This window comes from Pseudoliparis swirei, chromosome 18 (genome assembly GCF_029220125.1).
Source record: "Pseudoliparis swirei isolate HS2019 ecotype Mariana Trench chromosome 18, NWPU_hadal_v1, whole genome shotgun sequence".
NCBI classification, from domain to species: Eukaryota; Metazoa; Chordata; class Actinopteri; order Perciformes; family Liparidae; genus Pseudoliparis; species Pseudoliparis swirei.
The window spans coordinates 3,076,129-3,094,589 of NC_079405.1; the positions used below are offsets into that span (position 1 = coordinate 3,076,129).

At 40.5% G+C, this 18,461-nt stretch overlaps 1 protein-coding gene across 1 annotated transcript; it reads left to right on the top strand.

The window, feature by feature from the left end:
* Nucleotides 1-1,876: 1,876 nt before the first annotated feature.
* On the top strand, nt 1,877-17,255 carry tgm8 (transglutaminase 8). Its single transcript, XM_056438526.1, has 15 exons — nt 1,877-1,977; nt 4,643-4,813; nt 6,031-6,285; nt 6,827-6,945; nt 7,508-7,636; nt 8,242-8,419; nt 9,200-9,335; nt 10,718-10,827; nt 11,547-11,662; nt 11,778-11,904; nt 12,744-13,045; nt 13,872-14,046; nt 14,133-14,296; nt 15,166-15,299; nt 15,735-17,255. Exons 1-15 carry the CDS (start codon nt 1,962-1,964, stop codon nt 15,880-15,882), a joined length of 2,280 nt encoding a protein of 759 aa, XP_056294501.1. The 5' UTR covers nt 1,877-1,961; the 3' UTR covers nt 15,883-17,255.
* Nucleotides 17,256-18,461: the final 1,206 nt, after the last annotated feature.

The following is an 18,461-nucleotide window of genomic DNA, read 5'->3' on the forward strand; positions in this document are numbered from 1 at the left end:
AGGTGCGGTCACCGATTCTCACCACCTGTGGCCTCCCCGTCAGGAAGTCGAAGACCCATTTGCATAGGGAGGTGCTGAGTCCCAGGTCCACGAGCTTCGAGACGAGTCTGGAGGGGATGATGGTATTGAATGTGTGGGTGTGTGGGTGTGTGTGTGGGTGTGTGTAGGTGTGTGTGGGTGTGTGTGTGGGTGTGTGTGTGGGTGTGTGTAGGTGTGGCTCTGCATTCTCTTCTGTTGCCAATTCACCTGCAATTTATCCTTCAGATGCCGATAGGCGATGAATCAAAGCTCTTCACCCGCGGTACGACTGCTGCAGCCAGACGAGACTCTCGAAAGTCAGGCTCAGCCTGACTCAAAGTCAGGCTCAACCCGACTCAAAGTCAGGCTCCACCCGACTCAAAGTCAGGCTCAACCCGACTCAAAGTCAGGCTCAACCCGACTCAAAGTCAGGCTCAACCCGACTCAAAGTCAGACTCAACCTGACTCAAAGTCAGACTCAACCTGACTCAAAGTCAGACTCAACCCGACTCAAAGTCAGGCTCAACTTGACTCAAAGTCAGACTCAACCTGAAGTCAGACTCAACCTGACTCAGACTCAGGTTCAACCTCAGGCTCATACTCAGGCTCCACCCGACTCAAAGTCAGACTCAACCTGACTCAAAGTCAGGCTCAGCCCGACTCAAAGTCAGACTCAACCTGACTCAAAGTCAGACTCAACCTGACTCAAAGTCAGACTCAACCCGACTCAAACTCAGGTTCAACCTCAGGCTCATACTCAGGCTCCACCCGACTCAAAGTCAGACTCAACCTGACTCAGACTCAGGTTCAACCTCAGACTCAAAGTCAGACTCAACCTGACTCAAAGTCAGGCTCAGCCCGACTCAAAGTCAGGCTCAACCTTACTCAAAGTCAGGCTCAACCCGACTCAAAGTCAGGCTCAACCTTACTCAAAGTCAGGCTCAGCCCGACTCAAAGTCAGGCTCAACCTGACTCAAACTCAGGTTCAACCTCAGGCTCATACTCAGGCTCCACCCGACTCAAAGTCAGACTCAACCTGACTCAGACTCAGGTTCAACCTCAGGCTCATACTCAGGCTCAACCCGACTCAAAGTCAGGCTCAACCTTACTCAAAGTCAGGCTCAGCCCGACTCAAAGTCAGGCTCAACCCGACTCAAAGTCAGGCTCAACCCGACTCAGACTCAGGTTCAACCTCAGGCTCATACTCAGGCTCAACCCGACTCAAAGTCAGGCTCAACCTTACTCAAAGTCAGGCTCAGCCCGACTCAAAGTCAGGCTCAACCTGACTCAAACTCAGGTTCAACCTCAGGCTCATACTCAGGCTCCACCTGACTCATACTCAGGCTCCACCTGACTCAAAGTCAGACTCAACCCGACTCAAAGTCAGGCTCAACCTGACTCAAAGTCAGGCTCAACCCGACTCAAAGTCAGGCTCAACCCGACTCACATGTCAGGCTTAACCTGACTCAAAGTCAGACTCAACCCGACTCAAAGTCAGGCTCAACCTGGCTCACATGTCAGGCTTAACCCGACTCAGAGTCAGACTCAACCCGACTCAAGACTCAAACTCAGGTTCAGTCTCAGACTCAGACTCAAGCTGAATCTCAAGCTCCAACTCATCCTCAGACTTAGTCTCAGGCTTAGACTCAAGAACGGCGGGCCGTAGTTTGACCACCCTCGACACCGTCTAAAGCGCCATCTATCACTGCCTCGCAGCCAGGAAGAGGTTAACAACGCGTGCTCCTCTGAGGTGCGGTGAGGTGGGGCCGGTGAGTAACCCCCCCCCCACGCACACACACAGACACACACATACACACGCACACACCTGTTCACGCGCCGCTGACTTCCCTGCGAGCGCGCGCGTCACGCGGCGTCACATCGGCTGGTGTTTAAAGAGGAGAACCTTCTGCAGAGACGAGGAGACCGGAGAGACTTCTGCAGAGATGACAGAACAATCCCGTGAGTACACTCAGGAGATCCGTGTCGGTCGAACTTATACTGCTTATGAAAATTAAGATTCCCGCGCGCGCGCCTCCTGAAATAATAATACGAAGAAAACACGAGCTCCTCATCATCTAACTCCTCCATGTGTATATATAGATATATATTATATTTGTTTTTACAGGTGTGGAGTCGTGTTGTGCCAAACCTTTATGGATCACGCGCCTCATCACTTCGATCCAATGATTTATAAACTGTATGTCTGGTGTGCGCACAAACCGCGCATGCGCAGAGCTGCAAGAGAATTAAAAAAAGAAAACTAAAAAAATACGAAAAGAATAAAGAAGCTGTTTTGTTGTTGTGTGCAATGAGGGGCATGTTTGTGTCCCGAGCTGCTTTGATTCAACACTATAGTGATGATGATGATGATGATGATGGTTATGATTAGGGCTGCAACAACGAATCGATAAAATCGATAAAAATCGATTATTAAAATAGTTGGCAACGAATTTCATTATCGATTCGTTGTGTCGCGCGATTATTACGGCGTTCAATAAGTCACGGAGTATAAACAAAGTTGAGTTGAGCGCAGAGCGGCGCAGGAGAAACAAGAGCGGAGTGAGAGACTGAACGCTGCGTTGTGAGAGCCAATCAGCGCTGAGCTGCTCCGCTGTTGATGAATCTAATTGGCTGCTGCTGCTCACGTGGCGCTGGATGCGGAAGTCATTCACGTAGTCGGAGACATTCACGGAGCTGAGTGCGCCTCCGGGTGACGTCATGAACCCAGACACCAGGGCGCTACACGTCACGACGTGTGTGGCATTTCCACAAGAGTATAACGTAGAAAACGTGGTTATTTATTCCGTGGCGGATAGCGGAAAATATTTTTCCACGGAGAAAGGCAACGGAGATAAGCCACGACGCCACTCGCTGTGTGCGCTGCGCGCGCAGACATTTAACGGAGCGGAGCAGCGCGTGCGCTCTGATCGCTCTTTTAATGAAGTATCGATACTAAAAATATGCTAAATCACATCGTTTTTAACGTACTTTGTTAGCATCGCTACACCGTGCAGCGTGACGGCAGCAGATGTAGCGGACTAACATTCAAGCTAACCTAACTTCCCAAACGCTGTCGACATCTGAACGCTGATTGGCCGAGACGCGACACGTCAGGTGAAAAAAATAATAAATCGGAACGCGTCTCTGATATTGTTCAGGGGTCCACATGGGGACCACTGCTCAGGAGAGGAAAGCTGTCAGTCTGTTTCTGACTGGTTCATCACCATGGTGACCAGTGAACAGGTTCATCACCATGGTGACCAGTGGGTCTCCAGGACCTTTCCATGACTAAACCAAATTTCCATGATTAAACATTTTGTGAAAACTCTGTCTATACGTGACAAAGTGAGAAGATGTAGTATTTAAACTAACAATGAGAATTCCAAAGCATAACGTATATATACCGTGTAAATTAAAATGTGAATAAAACACATTTGCATTACTTTTCCAAATATTTTGGGATTTTATTTTTTTCAATTACTTTTCTAGGCCTGCTAATAGCCATTTAAAAACTCCATGACTTTTCCAGGTTTTCCATGACCGTACGGACCCTGTTTTGAATAAAGGGTTGAAAATTAAAGTGTTTTTGTTTTTTTATCCGATTAATCGATTAATCGATAGAATAATAAACCGATTAATCGATTATCAAAATAATCGTTAGTTGCAGCCCTAGTTATGATAAAACAACAACAATGAGCCAAGGCTCAAATGCTCCACATCTTACATGTTTTAAAATCCACCAAAGTTGTATCACAGTTTTTGTAGATTTAATCTCTTAGCTTTTTATATATATTTAGCTTTTTATATCGATATGTATATATAGCTTTATCTATATATATATATATATATATACATATATATATTTATCTTTTTATATATATATGTAAATATTTGAATTTCTCTCTCTCTATATATATATATAGCTTTATATATATTTAGCTTTTATATATATAGCTTTTATTATATATATATATATATATATATATATATATATATATATATACACTACCGTTCAAAAGTTTGGGATCACCCAGACAATTTCGTGTCTTCCATGAAAAATCACACTTTTATTTATCAAATGAATATAAAATATAGTCAAGACATTGACAAGGTTAGAAATAATGATTAATATTTGAAATATTAATTTTGTTCTACAAACTTCAAGCTCAAAGGAAGGCCAGTTGTATAGCTTATATCACCAGCATAACTGTTTTCAGCTGTGCTAACATAATTGCATGGGTTTTCTAATCAGACATTAGTCTTCTAAGGCGATTAGCAAACACAATGTACCATTAGAACACTGGAGTGATAGTTGCTGTAAATGGGCCTCTATACACCTATGGAGATATTTCATTAGAAACCAGACACTTCCACCTAGAATAGTCATTTACCACATTAACAATGTAGAGAGTGTATTTCTGATTAATTTAATGTTATCTTTATTGAAAAAACAGTGCTTTTCTTTGAAAAATAAAGTCATTTCTAAGTGATCCCAAACTTTTGAACGGTAGTGTATATATATACTAAACTTAATATAAATATAAAAAGGGATTAAAAAGTAGGGGATCCATGATGGAGCCCTGTGGCACTTCATATTAGGTGTTCATGTCTGTTCTTCTTTCAGTCTTTAACCGGGTGGACCTCCACTGTGAGACCAACAACGGTTCACACCACACCGATGACATCTCAGTGAAGGAGCTGATTGTGCGGCGAGGCCAGCCCTTCAAACTGACCCTGGATCTGAAGCGACCTTTCGACCTGAAACGTGACTCGCTCACCATCAGAGCAGCGACAGGTCGGTGTCACTCGTTTTGAGGAGTCGTTGAATCAAAACTCATTTTGTTTGTAGGTACTGATTTTAAAATGTCATAAAAAAACAATAATGTCATACATCTATCAATAATGTAATACAATAAAATATTGTAGATGATGAGGATGATACATTATATATATATACAGGACTGTCTCAGAAAATTAGAATATTGTGATGAAGTTCTTTATTTTCTGTAATGCAATTCAAAAAACAAAAATGTCATGCATTCTGGATTCATTACAAATCAACTGAAATATTGCAAGCCTTTTATTCTTTTAATATTGCTGATTATGGCTTACAGCTTAAGAAAACTCAAATATCCTATCTCTAAATATTAGAATATCATGAAAAAGTATACTAGTAGGGTATTAAACAAATCACTTGAATTGTCTAATTAACTCGAAACACCTGCAAGGGTTTCCTGAGCCTTGACAAACACTCAGCTGTTATAAATCTTTTTTTAACTTGGTCTGAGGAAATATTAAAATTTTATGAGATAGGATTTTAGAGTTTTCTTAAGCTGTAAACCATAATCAGCAATATTAAAAGAATAAAAGGCTTGCAATATTTCAGTTGATTTGTAATGAATCCAGAATGCATGACATTTTTGTTTTTTTAATTGCATTACAGAAAATAAAGAACTTTATCACAATATTCTAATTTTCTGAGACAGTCCTGTATATATATATATATATATATTTCTTTATATATATATTCTTTTTTAATATATTTGTTGTAATATATATATATATATATATAATTTGTTTTAATATATTTTTAAAATATATTTTTTAATATATATATATATATATATCCTATTTTTTTATGAGATAAATGAAACAGTAAACTTTAATATTTAATCACACTTAAAACCAGAAACTTTTAGATTGTTGGGAACTGTCCTGTCAGATTTCTGTGAGCGTACAGCCTAATTGTTTTGGGCAGTTTTGGGAAATGTAATTTACATAATTATTATTTTGTTGCATTATTGGGTTTAATGGCATTTTCGATCAAGTTAAATGCACATGTGGGAATCTGTGCCGGGAAGCTTCAGCACTATTTGTTTGTTGATGTTCTCAATGGATTTCTGTCCAGAACGTGAATTATCAGCATTTAAGCTCATATTGTTCAATTATTTTCAAAAAAACTACAACAGTATTGTTTACGACGGTGAATAAATGTCCGGCTTCTTTCTGCAGGAGAACATCCGACGAAGGAGCAGGGGACGCTGTCCATCTTCAGTCTCCCAGAGCGCACAGATCAACATCCATCAGCGAAGGCCGTGTGGAAGGTGGAGCTTCAAGGGCACGTCTCCAAGGTGACGGGCCTCATGTCGCTCCGCATCACGCCGCCGGCCGCCGGGCCCATCGGGGAGTTCAACCTGACGGAGGTACTCGGGGACAAGAACAACCCGCTGGCCAAGCTGGTGGTGCTCTACAACCCCTGGTGCCCCGGTACGCCTCGTACACCAAAACCACACCCGAGAAACACTCATTTAAGGGTTAATTTAGTGGGAAATGTGCTTTAAGTATCAAAAGTAAAAGTACCAAATGGAGAACAATGTGTATATATAATTATTTTCTTAAGGATTAATTTACTTTTTGGATTGGTTGTTAATAATTTAAGTTTAATATAGAGCAAAGCATCATGTTTTATAAACGCGTGTCTTTTTTTGCACAATATCTTAATTAGCTCATAATTAAAGATGATAAATGTATTAAAGTAGAACGGTGCTATTAATATTTCCATGTCTGAAATGTAATAAAGAAGAAGTAGAAAGTTGCATGAAAAGAAAACACTGAAGTAAAGTACAAATACCTCGATTGCGTACTTTGCAATCAAACACAGCTTTCTGCTTCCTGCTACTTTTGATACATTAAGTACATTTTAGGGATAATGATCAGGTCTTTTTTTGCCAAAAGTAAGACTTAAAAAAAGGCAGGACTTTTACTTCAGTGACGTATTAATACTGTGAATCATATCATGTCTCCGTAGATGACTGGGTGTATATGAAGGATGTGGAGGAGATAAATGAGTATGTGCTGAATGAAAACGGAGTAATCTACAAAGGAAGTAATAACTACATCATTCCTCTTGACTGGGACTTTGGACAGGTACTCTCTCTCTCACACACACACACACACACACACACACACTGACACACACACACACTCACACACACAGTCCTGTTTCCATCACGACAGAGGACTTTCCATAGACTTGCATTCATTTCCCATAGATTTAGCCTAACTCTGACCTTGTCTAATCCTAATCCGAACCTCTTCCTCAACATAAATTAATCACAAATCTTCACCTAAATGTAATGATTTATGTTCTGGGGGTCATTTTTTCCCCAAAGGGACAGTGAGTCCCCACGATGTGAGTGTGTAAACAGATGCAGGTCCCCACAACATGTGTAAAACAAACACTTACACATATCGATTTTCATGGACGCAAAATAAAATGGCCCAAATGTACAGTAGAATAAAATGACACATATATGCCATATATTATATATAATATAAGAAATATTTTAGTATTCTTGAATCCTAAACTACAATGTCTGAATATGAGCAACCAAACTTTGAATTTGAGGAGATTGAACGCAGTGTTTTTAATGATATTAATGAATGAAGACCACGACTCTGGAGCATCTTCTCTCTTCCTTCTGTTCAGTTTGAGTACAAGATGGTGGAAATCAGTTTGAAGATCTTGGACCTCAACCACAAACACCTCCTGGACCCGGCCGACGACGTCGCCGCTCGCTGCAACCCCATCTACGTCGGCCGCGTGGTCAGCGCCATGGTAGGATTCAAACTAACAACCCCCGTGTGATCTACTCAATCGGGGTACTTGGACTTTACTTTAGTCTTTTCTTTCCACAGGTAAATATTAATATCAGCTTTCAACTTCAATACATTTTATCATCTTTAATTAGGAGCAAAAAAAATGACAGACATTTATAAAACATGAGGCGTTGTTCTCAATTTAATTAAAATTAAAATGTAAAGTACAGCTGAGACAAGTTTGTCGAGTTTATTAACAATCAATCAAAAAACACAATCGGCAAATTAATCCATAATAATACAAATAATTATGAATACACAACATTCACAACTTAATGGATTCATAGAAAGAACACAAACCCTTATTTTCTCACTTTATAATTAACCATTAGATCAAAGCCTCCAGTTTAACTTTTAATTTAACTAGAAGTTCTTCGGCAATTGAAAGCAGATAATAGTTGTGTAAACATTTGTGCCAATAAAAAGCTCAATAACAAGATATTAGATGTTAAAAGTATATTAAGACAAATAACACCCATGTGTCCCAGTTTTTGGGGGGTAATTCGTAAAGAGTCCAAAGTTCGTGATTTTAACGATGAGAATCTTCTTTTTGTTTTCCGTCAGATCAACAGTCAAGACGACAGCGGGGTCCTGATGGGACGCTGGGACGGTTCGTACGACTTCGGCTTCCAGCCGTCTCATTGGTCCGGCAGTCACGCCATCCTCAAGCACTGGCTCAACAACTTCTGCCGCCGGGTCAAGTACGGGCAATGCTGGGTGTTCGCCGGTGTGATGTGTTCAGGTAACTGTCAATAACGTCCAACTCCTATGACCTCATCGTGTGTAAACGTTTAAAAAATCACAACAATGGCGTCGATTTGTGAGGATCATCTCGCACATCGACACTTCCCCCCTGCAGCGTGGGAGAGCAGCCGTGAACGTCACATCACATGACTCATGGAGTTGACATTGATCATGTACAGTAAATCTTTGAGGATTATTGTAGCTTCAGCCTGTTACACACAGCCGAAAAATAACTATTTGATTCTCTGCCAATCAAATAGTTCTCTCATTTGGCGTGTCGGTTCTAAAGCAGTGTGCCAAGAATGTTGTTTACTCTACTTCTGTTTCATTTGTGCAGGTACGTGTGTGTGTGTGTGTGTGTGTGTGTTGTTTTTAAGTCTGAATGTGTTGTGATTTCGACATCGTGAAAAACAGGTCTAGCTCTGACCTTAAACTCTACGTGTCTAATCCTGATACCAACTGTGACCTCAACACAACCCTAAACACAAATATCCACCTAAATGTAATGATGTATGTTCTGGGGGTCATTTGGTCCCCAAAGGGACAGTGAGTCCCCACAATGTGAGTGTGTAAACGGATGCAGGTCCCCACAAGATCTGTAAAACAAACACACACACACACACACATCAATTTTCATGGATGCAAAAACTCATGACTCATGAAGTTGACATTGATCATGTACGTGCAAAGAGAAAACAAGACTCATTGTATGATTAGGTAAATGGCTCTAGTTTTTGGGAACGGTTGTCATGTTGATTATTTTGGCTCACGTCTCCAGTGATGCGCCTGCTCGGCGTGCCGTGCCGCGTGGTCAGCAACTTCCAGTCCGCCCACGACAACAACAAGAACCTCATCATCGACATGTTTCACGCCGACTACGGAGTCAGAGAGAGACCGTCCCCCGACAGCGTGTGGTGAGACACACACACACACACACACACACACAGTGCTTCAATGCAGAGCCCCCTTTAAGTTAGAACACGACATCTAGCTCTCTGACGTCGTGGCCCGTTTGGGTTGCAGGATTTAGAAATGTGCTGGTTTTGCAGCGGAGATAGTGGAAGCAGCCTGAGGGCCAGAATAAAACACTTTTAACCTGGATAACACAGTAAAAATGAAAAGATTTTTACTTTAAACCTGCAATAACTCACTTTTTTTTGTCCATTTGTGTTTAACGGAAACTCTTAACACAAAACTTTTTACATTTTATACTCTTTTCAGTCGTTATGGTACATTCATTATTTGGAGGAGTTTTGTTTTAACCTGATGAATCAATATTCACTCTATTGTTTGTGTTTTTTTTCTTTCTTCCTCCTGTTTTTCCAGCTGAAAACGAGGCTATAAAAGCAACCAATGAGCTGAGCTCGGTTGATAATTATCCGTGGGTTTTTTAACATGTGATCCGTTCGGGTTATTGATTAAAGTCACGCAAAGATTAAACGCCGATGAGTTATCAGGCCAAAAGTCTCCAGGCCGTGAACTCATTCTGCATTCTGCCAAACTCTTAACTGAAAGCAGTTTTATTAGATCAACATCTCAGGCCAATTGTCACGCCAACACCACCCGTGTGACTGCAGCTATAATAACATTAAACATGTTTGGGTGTGGTGGTTTGGCCCTGAGAGCTTCTTTTCAGTCACTTGTTCAAAAGCACATCAAGGAAAATCTCTCAAGAACACACATTATGATTAATAATAATTAAAGCTGCAAGCAGCGATGTGCGGGTCCTCGTTCCTCCTTCGCACGTCGGGGGTGCCGGCCGGTTTATGAAAAACAATTAAGGAAGGTTAAGGGATGCCATTTGGACATAGGCTGGTAATTTGGTGAAGATAGGCCAAGTCATTTGGAAGTTACGTGTCTTTACATATTAGGCCACACCCCTTGGATGTTCATTAGTCCATATTCTCTGAACGCAATGAGATATCAACAATCTTTCAAAGATATACTGTATGATGGCATTGAACCAATAATGGACCAAAGTAAATTGTGTATGATTCGGACCAAGCGTTTAGGAGAAGTTTAAAAAAAAGTGTTTGTTACTAAATTAAAAATGGCGGAAAATCTAAAATAATAACTTCTTGAAAAACAATAAGAAGAAGAATGCATTGCATTTTTAAAGTGCTTTTCAAAGTACTCAAAGATGCTTTAAGACGCTTTAAGTCTGAACACTTGTCCATATGGTCTCTTAGAAGAGTATTCCAGACCTTTATTGTTTAATACAGCACCCCTAGTGGTGTATTTGTAGATCGACTGCACTGCGGCACGTCCCGAATGTTGTTTTTTGTCTTTTTTAAAGGAACTTCCATGTGTGGGTGGAGGCGTGGATGAGGAGACCGGACCTGGACGAGGACGGCAAGTACGACGGCTGGCAAGTTCTGGATCCGACGCCACAAGAGAAGAGCGAAGGTACCGACTCGTTTACGCCACACAACGTGTTTCTACCAGGAGAGAGATCAATGTTTTTCGAAGGATTTTCATATTGTGCTCAAGAGGAAATTTTGACGTGAAGTTTTCCAGCAAGATCAAACAGTAATGAAACATTCGGATGAATGAATATCCTCAAAAAGGATGTAGTTCTTTAGATGAAATGTGTGATAGACGAGGAGACTCATCAGCATCCTTTCAGCAAAAAACAAATATTTTTAATGGAAGTATGTAAAGTAAAACACAAGGAAGTGCAACAAAAAGAGTGTTAGTTATGCCTCTGCTACTCTCAAACACACGGTTGATCCAATTTGCATTCCCAACTCCCCCAACCCCCCTTGATTAGTCACTTATTCAAATGTTGCCTCTTGTATGCTTTGTCGTGGCCCTCAGCGAAATACTTAAATTAATTATTCAAGCCTATAAAATGTCCGACGATGGTGAACCACAGTTTCACGGAGCAAAATGTGAAATCCTCAAATGATCCACCAGGAGGACAAACTCCAAATGTTTGGTTTTTTTCCTTCAATGTATTGTTGTTGTTTTGAAAGCCCCTTTAAACTTCTATATTCCCAGTCGTCGTTCCTAATTCAACGACCACGTGGCCCGTTGAAAATCCTTTAATTTGGCTTAAAGGAGTCTCAAGGATCTACCGGAGCTTGAGACTCCGTTTCAATGCACTAACGTCTCTCCTCCTGCAGGTATTTACTGCTGCGGTCCCACGTCGGTCACCTCCATCCTGAACGGACAGACGGACCTCAGATACGACATCCCGTTCGTCTACGCCGAGGTCAACGCCGACTGCATCGACTGGCTGGTCAGTGCGCAGCTTTAAAAGCCGCCGCACGTCACATTCAGTGATTGAGTGCGAGATAAGAAGGCGGAAGTGTTTTTGTTGTCTCTAATGTCCGCGTTGGTGTTTTTCCCATCAGGTGAAAGCTGACGGAACAAAGAAGAAGATCTATTCCGATACCAAGAGAGTCGGTCAGAACATCTCCACCAAGGCTGTCGGCTCCAATAAGAGGATTGACATCACCAGCAGCTACAAGCACAAAGAGGGTCGGTCCGCCTGACGCACACAAACGCCTAGAGATGCCTTCAGACCTTTGTTCTGCTAGTTAACAGGACGTAGTCGGGAAGAAGAAGAAGAATTCTCCGAGCTTGTTGGTTAAGCAAGTTTTAGTTAACTTGTGACTCAAGAAAATACGAGTTTCTCTCGAGACAGAAGGCCCGGAGGAGACTTGTTAGCTTGTCCATCTCTGTAGGCGGCTAGTTAGCACGCTAGTTAGCGGCTAGTTAGCGCGCTAGTCTGCAGAGCTCCCGCCATTTTTTCCTCTATGGGACGTCGATAATTTTCTATAAACAGTGTAATGTTAGGGCGATTTTGGGTCAGTGGTTAGCAGGTCCGTCTTTCAATCAGGAGGTTGGCGGTTCAACACCCGCACTAGTCTATGTGTTCTTGAGCAAGAGACTTAACCCTGAGTTGCTCCCTGTGGCTGTGACTACGGTGTATGAATGTAACATGATTGTAAGTTGCTTTGGATAAAAGCGTTAGCTAAATGACGTGTAATGTTAGCATGAAAGCACAGTGGAATGGTAGCAAGGTAGCGCGTTAGCTAGCCCGCCGTTACATGCTTCCTTCCCGCTCTCGTCTCGGCGTGGATACGCGCCTCGCACCAGATACGCCACAACTTCATTCACACAATGTTCTGTAACCCGTGTTGCGCGGCGGAATTCGCAAGCTACCGAAATACCCGGCGGTTCTCTAGTTAGCGTGCTAATTCCACCACGCATTTATGCTACGCTAGTTCAACTAAGCGCCAGCGCCGTTTTTAACGTCGGCTGTAAAGGAGTCTCTCGTAGTTTTTAGGAAATTGACTGAATCCCCATCTTCACAGGGTCCGATAAGGAGAGGTCCGTCTTTCAATACGCGCGGACCAGAGACTACTCCGACAAGGCCGTCGCGGTCGAGAGCGAGGACGACGACGACAAGGACGGAGAGACGGAAGGAGACGAAGAATGGAACGAGGGCGCCGACGGGAACGTGGACGTCGAGGAGCTGGTGGACGGCGAGGAGGACGAAGAGTCGGACGAAGAGTCGGACACTGAGAGTGACGACGAAGACGAGGTCTCGGGGGGCTCGGGACCCCGAGGTTCAGCTCTGCCGGAGCCAGATCCGGTCCACATGCATTTTGAAGAGGTGCGTCACGGAAAACTCAAGTTTCCCTTTTAGACCCCTGAATGTGACGTTCGGTACGATGTTTTTGTCTTGCTGGCTCTTCTATATTTTAATTTAAAACAAAACGTAGGCGACGTCTCGGTGGGGTTTACTAAAGCTGGAGCAGGAATCGCCACGTCCACACTTTGAAACCCTCCGGGGAGTTTTTGCTGCTGTCTCCAGTCCCCCCCCCCCTCGTTTCTGGTATTTTTATTTCTAATGAAATACAACTTTATTTGTTCCTGCTTTTGTTGTGAACAAGTTGCACGTCAATTATCACCCTTAGAAAAGTCTGGATGTTTGCAGATGACACTGAACTTTACACTCACAACGAAAAAACTCATCAGAAGTCGCCTTAAAGTGAACGAAGTAAACGTTGGAAATACTGTCTCTACTTTTCAAATGTGGAGGAAATAGAACAAAAAGACAGAATACCTCAATAATCTTTGCTCGTACCTTTGGATTGAAGTGGCCGTCGTCGTTTTATCCTCCAACTCTCTTCACCGTAAATTCTTTTGATTGAATATTTAAATTGCCGCATTTTAAAATGTGAATTAATTTCATTAAAAATAGAATCCGTATTGGAAAGGTGGAACATTCGACAATCAGGATATTTCAAACCTAAAAAAACACGTCTTGTAGTGGTTACCCGTTGTTATATTGAGGAGTAAAGAACACCCAAATAAAAAAAAGCATCAACTTAATCAAAGCTGGAACTAATTGGATTTGTTTCAATGTGTGTGTGTGTGTTTGTGTGTGTGTGTGTGTGTTTCGCCTTTTCATCATCGTCTTTCATCATCATCTGCAGGTGACTCCGCCCACCAATGGCAAGGCCGTGAGGTTGAAGCTGGTGATGCAGAGCATCTCCACCGTGGACCGGCAGTTGGCCGTCAGCATCCGGGTCAAATCCATGAGGTACAACGGCTCCCCGGCCGTGGAGATCAAGAGCAAGATGAAGGAGAAGACGCTGCTGGCCGGGAAAGGTGAACCTTGAGAAATGAAACCAGGACGGGAGGAAATACTGTGTTTTTCTTTTAACATGTTGTGTTCTGCCTCTTGTCTCCCGCAGATCTGTTCGTCCCTATCCGGGTCCGGTTCCGGGACTACCATAAGTCCATGAAGGGCTGCGACAGCATGAAGTTTTTGGCCGTGGTGACGGACATGGAGATGCCCGACAACATCTACATGACGGAGAACGACGTCGTGCTGCTCGACCCTCCCATCACCATCAACGTCAGTACCAATCAACGTGTCTCTAAAGTCATAAAGACGTGATTTTAAGACGTGGAAACATTCCCCTAAACTACAGCTGACGTCGTAGGCAGGTATTTAGTCATGACAAGTGTAGTATTACTTATTATGAGCATCGAACCGCCGGTCCACTTTGGGGGAAGCTGAGTCTGAAGGCAAAGCAACTGATGACAGCTGAGGATTTATTTTCTGTAAAGTATCAGATAAAACTCAAACTACTAAAAAATTTGTTTGTTTAAACTGTAAAACAGCTTTTATTCATTTAAAATTACATTTTAATATATAAAGCTGATATATATATATATATATATAGATATAAATATATATATATTATATATATATACATATTTCACAGCTTAATAATTTATTTATTTTTTTAAATCAAGAAAATTATTTATAATCAATAAAATGTAATATAATTAAATAATAACATTATTAGTGTACATAAATAAATATATATTATTAAGATATAAATTACATTTATAAACAATATTCTGTCAAATTATTGTATTATTATTGTAATAAACAGGATAATTATTGTGCGGTTGAAAACCAGCTCTCTGTCTCTTTTTATAACATTTAAGAAACAATAACAGGAAAATTTTACTGCACAATGAGTACTTTTACTTTTGGTACTTTAAGTACATTTCACCGATACATAATTGTACTTCATACGTATAATGAGGTCATTATCCTGTCATTACATGGTTTATATGGAGTCAGGGAGACAATAAAATGAGTATAACATGAACACAGTGTTGCAATAAGAAGTTTTATCTCGACATTATAAACTTGTTGGCATAAAAACAGATAAATATTGTTGTAATAATCGTTTATATTTTGTGCTCCAGCTTCGTAAATGGGCCCGACTGCACCGCCGGGTGCTAGGCGAGGTTGTGTTCAGGAACCCGGTAAACGAGACGCTCACGGACTGCAGCCTCACTCTCTCTGGCAGCGGCCTGATGCACGACGAGCTCAAAGTCCAGTGAGTGTGTGTGTGTGTGTGTCTGTGTGTGTGAGTGTGTGTGAGAGTGTGTGTGAGTGTGTGCCTGTGTGTGTGTGTGAGTGTGTGTAAGTGTGTGTAATTGCCTGTAAGATTGTGTATGTGTGTGAGTGTATGTGTGTGTGAGAGTGTGTGTGTGTGTGTGTCTGTCAGTGTGAGTGTGAAAGTGTGTTTGTGAGTGAGGATGTGTGAGAGTGTTTGTGTGTGTGCGTGTGTGACTGAGTGAGAGTGTGTGTGTGTGTGTGTGTGACTGAGTGAGAGTGTGTGAGTATGTGTGTGTGTGACTGTGTGTGTTAGAGTGTGTGTGTGTGTGTGTCTAACAACCTGGTGGGGTGATGAATTATCTTCAAGGTGTCGTGTGAATAAATCATAATCATAATTATTCAAACTTCCTGCGTTCCTGTTTGTCGTTTTCAGACTTCCGGATCTTAAGAAAAATTCCCAATTCCGCGTGAAGTTCCCGCTCGTCCCCTACAAGCTGGGGAGGAAGACCCTCATCGTCGACTTCGACTGCGCCATCTTCAGGGACATCAAGGGCAGCTGCACCATCAAAATAAGAAAATGACAGATTTTCTAAAACTGTGAATGGGACTTCTTTTTTTAAATAAAAAGAAAGAAAGAGAGTAATCAGGTTGTTTTCGATCATGTACGGTGGTGGTGTGTGACAATTGGAATAAGGTTAGTGAAGAACCAGCGTGACCCCACTGCCCCTTCACTGCACTCAAAAAACCGATTCAAGCCCTTCTTAGAGGTGACACATTTAAATATTGTTTGATACATTTAAATAAATCAATTACAAAACGAAGATATTTATATTGAATGGGTGTAACACAAAATGTATGAATACTTTCATTTATTAGATTTATTTAGGTTACACTCACAAAAACGATTCAAGCCCTTCTTCGAGGTGACACATTTAAATATTGTTTGATACATTTAAATAAATCAATTACAAAAATAGATATTTATATTTAATGGGTGTAACACAAAATGTATGAATACTTTCATTTATTAGATTTATTTAGGTTAGATGGTGTGCATATCAACTCAAAATAAATGTGTTTCATTGGGGACTACCCTTTGTGCATGCGCCAGCTGAAAATCAGTTGTTTACATGAGGTGAAGACGCTTTCAGGGCTGTATGGTGGTGTAGTGGCTAGCACTGTCGCCTCAAAGCCAAAGGTCCGTTGGTTCAATTCCCAGTTGGGGCGTTTCTTCTGTGTGGAGTTTGCATATTTAGTTAGTTGGTATATATTTTGAGTTGGACAAACACAAATTCATTTAATTTAATGAATATCGTAATTTTATTTGAGATGTATTTGATACAAATGAGTTGGACTAACTTAATTACATTTTATTGCACTGATGTGCTAAATTTGAGTTGGAGTTGCATATAATTATTGGATGGAAAACCTGCCAACAATTTAATTGAGTTCATCCAATGAGTCGTTTCTTTGAGTGTGGTGGTGGTGAGTACCCGTGTCACGTGTACTTTTTAACTGCATAAAAAAAAGAAATCCATTTATTTTACAAGCTCGAATCACCGGAAACCTTTAATTGACATGTTTGTTTTTCACATAGTGGCTGGGGCACATTACAACCAACTACAGCGCAAGCATTGAAACATATTACATTTACAGGAGAATATACAATATACATAAAAAGTGCAAGAGGAACATAACAGTGCTTCACACAGTGTGATAAATTGGGCTGTTGTTGTCTTTATGTACATGTTATTATGGTTTTATTACAACATTTATAATGAATAAAATGTGACAGGAAGCCGTGTGTGCCCTTTGTGTCTTTAAAGGTGATCACCGTGTAATCACACTGATGTGATAATGATTTAAATGTGTTAAAGACCAAGTTCATGTTCAGATAGATTTGTCACACATTTTTGCCTTTTGAAATGTCAAATATTAAATAGATTTAGCTCTTTTTTGTCTTTTGTCTATAGATTATGGCATGAGGAGTTTTGCACAAATCCAAAAAGACAAATCCAAAGTCCCACTATGCTCAAACATGCACAATGTGCCTCGATTTGCAGTCATTTTGAGCCTCTTTCTAGTGAATTTTGAATCAATGTGTGGCTCTTTGAGTCCCTCTTGTGTCTAAATTAATAAATAATTCCGATGAAACAGCAGTTTTGCTTTAGATTTGAAACCACGCGAGATTTGCCGTTCAAACATCGCGACACCACCCCCCTTTCCCCTGAAATAGAAACCAAACACCTGCTGCTCTCCGTCTGATGATGCGTTCAACGCTGTGGGAAAGATGGATGATTGGGAAAACGTTGCTTCTAATGAAATAGCTTATTTGGTGACGCTAATAATTGTAATAAAAATGACTATTTATTTAGTGGCTTAGTGCATTTAGTTGACAAAAAAGCCCATCAATATAAGATCATTATATAATATATATATATATATATTATTATTAATATATTAATATATAGTGTCTATAGCCAAGTGTTTCAGTAAATAATAAACATTAATAGTGCAAAATAATACATATAGATATACATGTACATATATAATATAATATATAAAACGTGCAGGAGTTGTAGTCGACAATGCTGGACGGTATGTACAATACAACAGAGTGTGTATTAAACTATAAATATATATAGTGTAAGTAAGTGTACAGGCTTATTGACACGTTCGTTATAGGCCGGTGGAAATAAACTATTCTTTTGTCTGGTGGTTTTGACTCTTTAGCGCCGGAGGGGAAAAGATAAATAGTCTAATAAAGACTTGAGTACTAATAAACAACTAAGAGTTTGTCATCTTTAAATAAATAATAAATAAAAAATAAATTTCTTTAAAAAAAGTGAAGAAAGAAATATCTGTTAAAATTTAAAATAACAAATTTAAATACATCATCACAAACCCAAATATTGTTTTAAATGTAAACATGAACACGGATGTAGTAAATGTGTAATGAAAAGTAATAAATGTATATATAGAGAGATGAAACAAACTTTATATTGCTTATAATGTTGTATTTACATTGAATTAATTATACTTTCACTATTTCATATACTAATTAATTAATTTATTTATTTATTCATTCATTTATGTATTTATTTATTTGCTTATTTCTTTCTTTCTTTATAGACGCAAAACCATAGCACAGTCAAGGAGC

Coding starts and splice junctions, on each gene's coding strand:
- tgm8 (XM_056438526.1), top strand. Junction 6,946..7,507: donor TTGACTGGGACTTTGGACAG/GTACTCTCTCTC, acceptor CCTTCTGTTCAG/TTTGAGTACAAGATGGTGGA. Junction 14,297..15,165: donor ACCCTCCCATCACCATCAAC/GTCAGTACCAAT, acceptor TTTGTGCTCCAG/CTTCGTAAATGGGCCCGACT.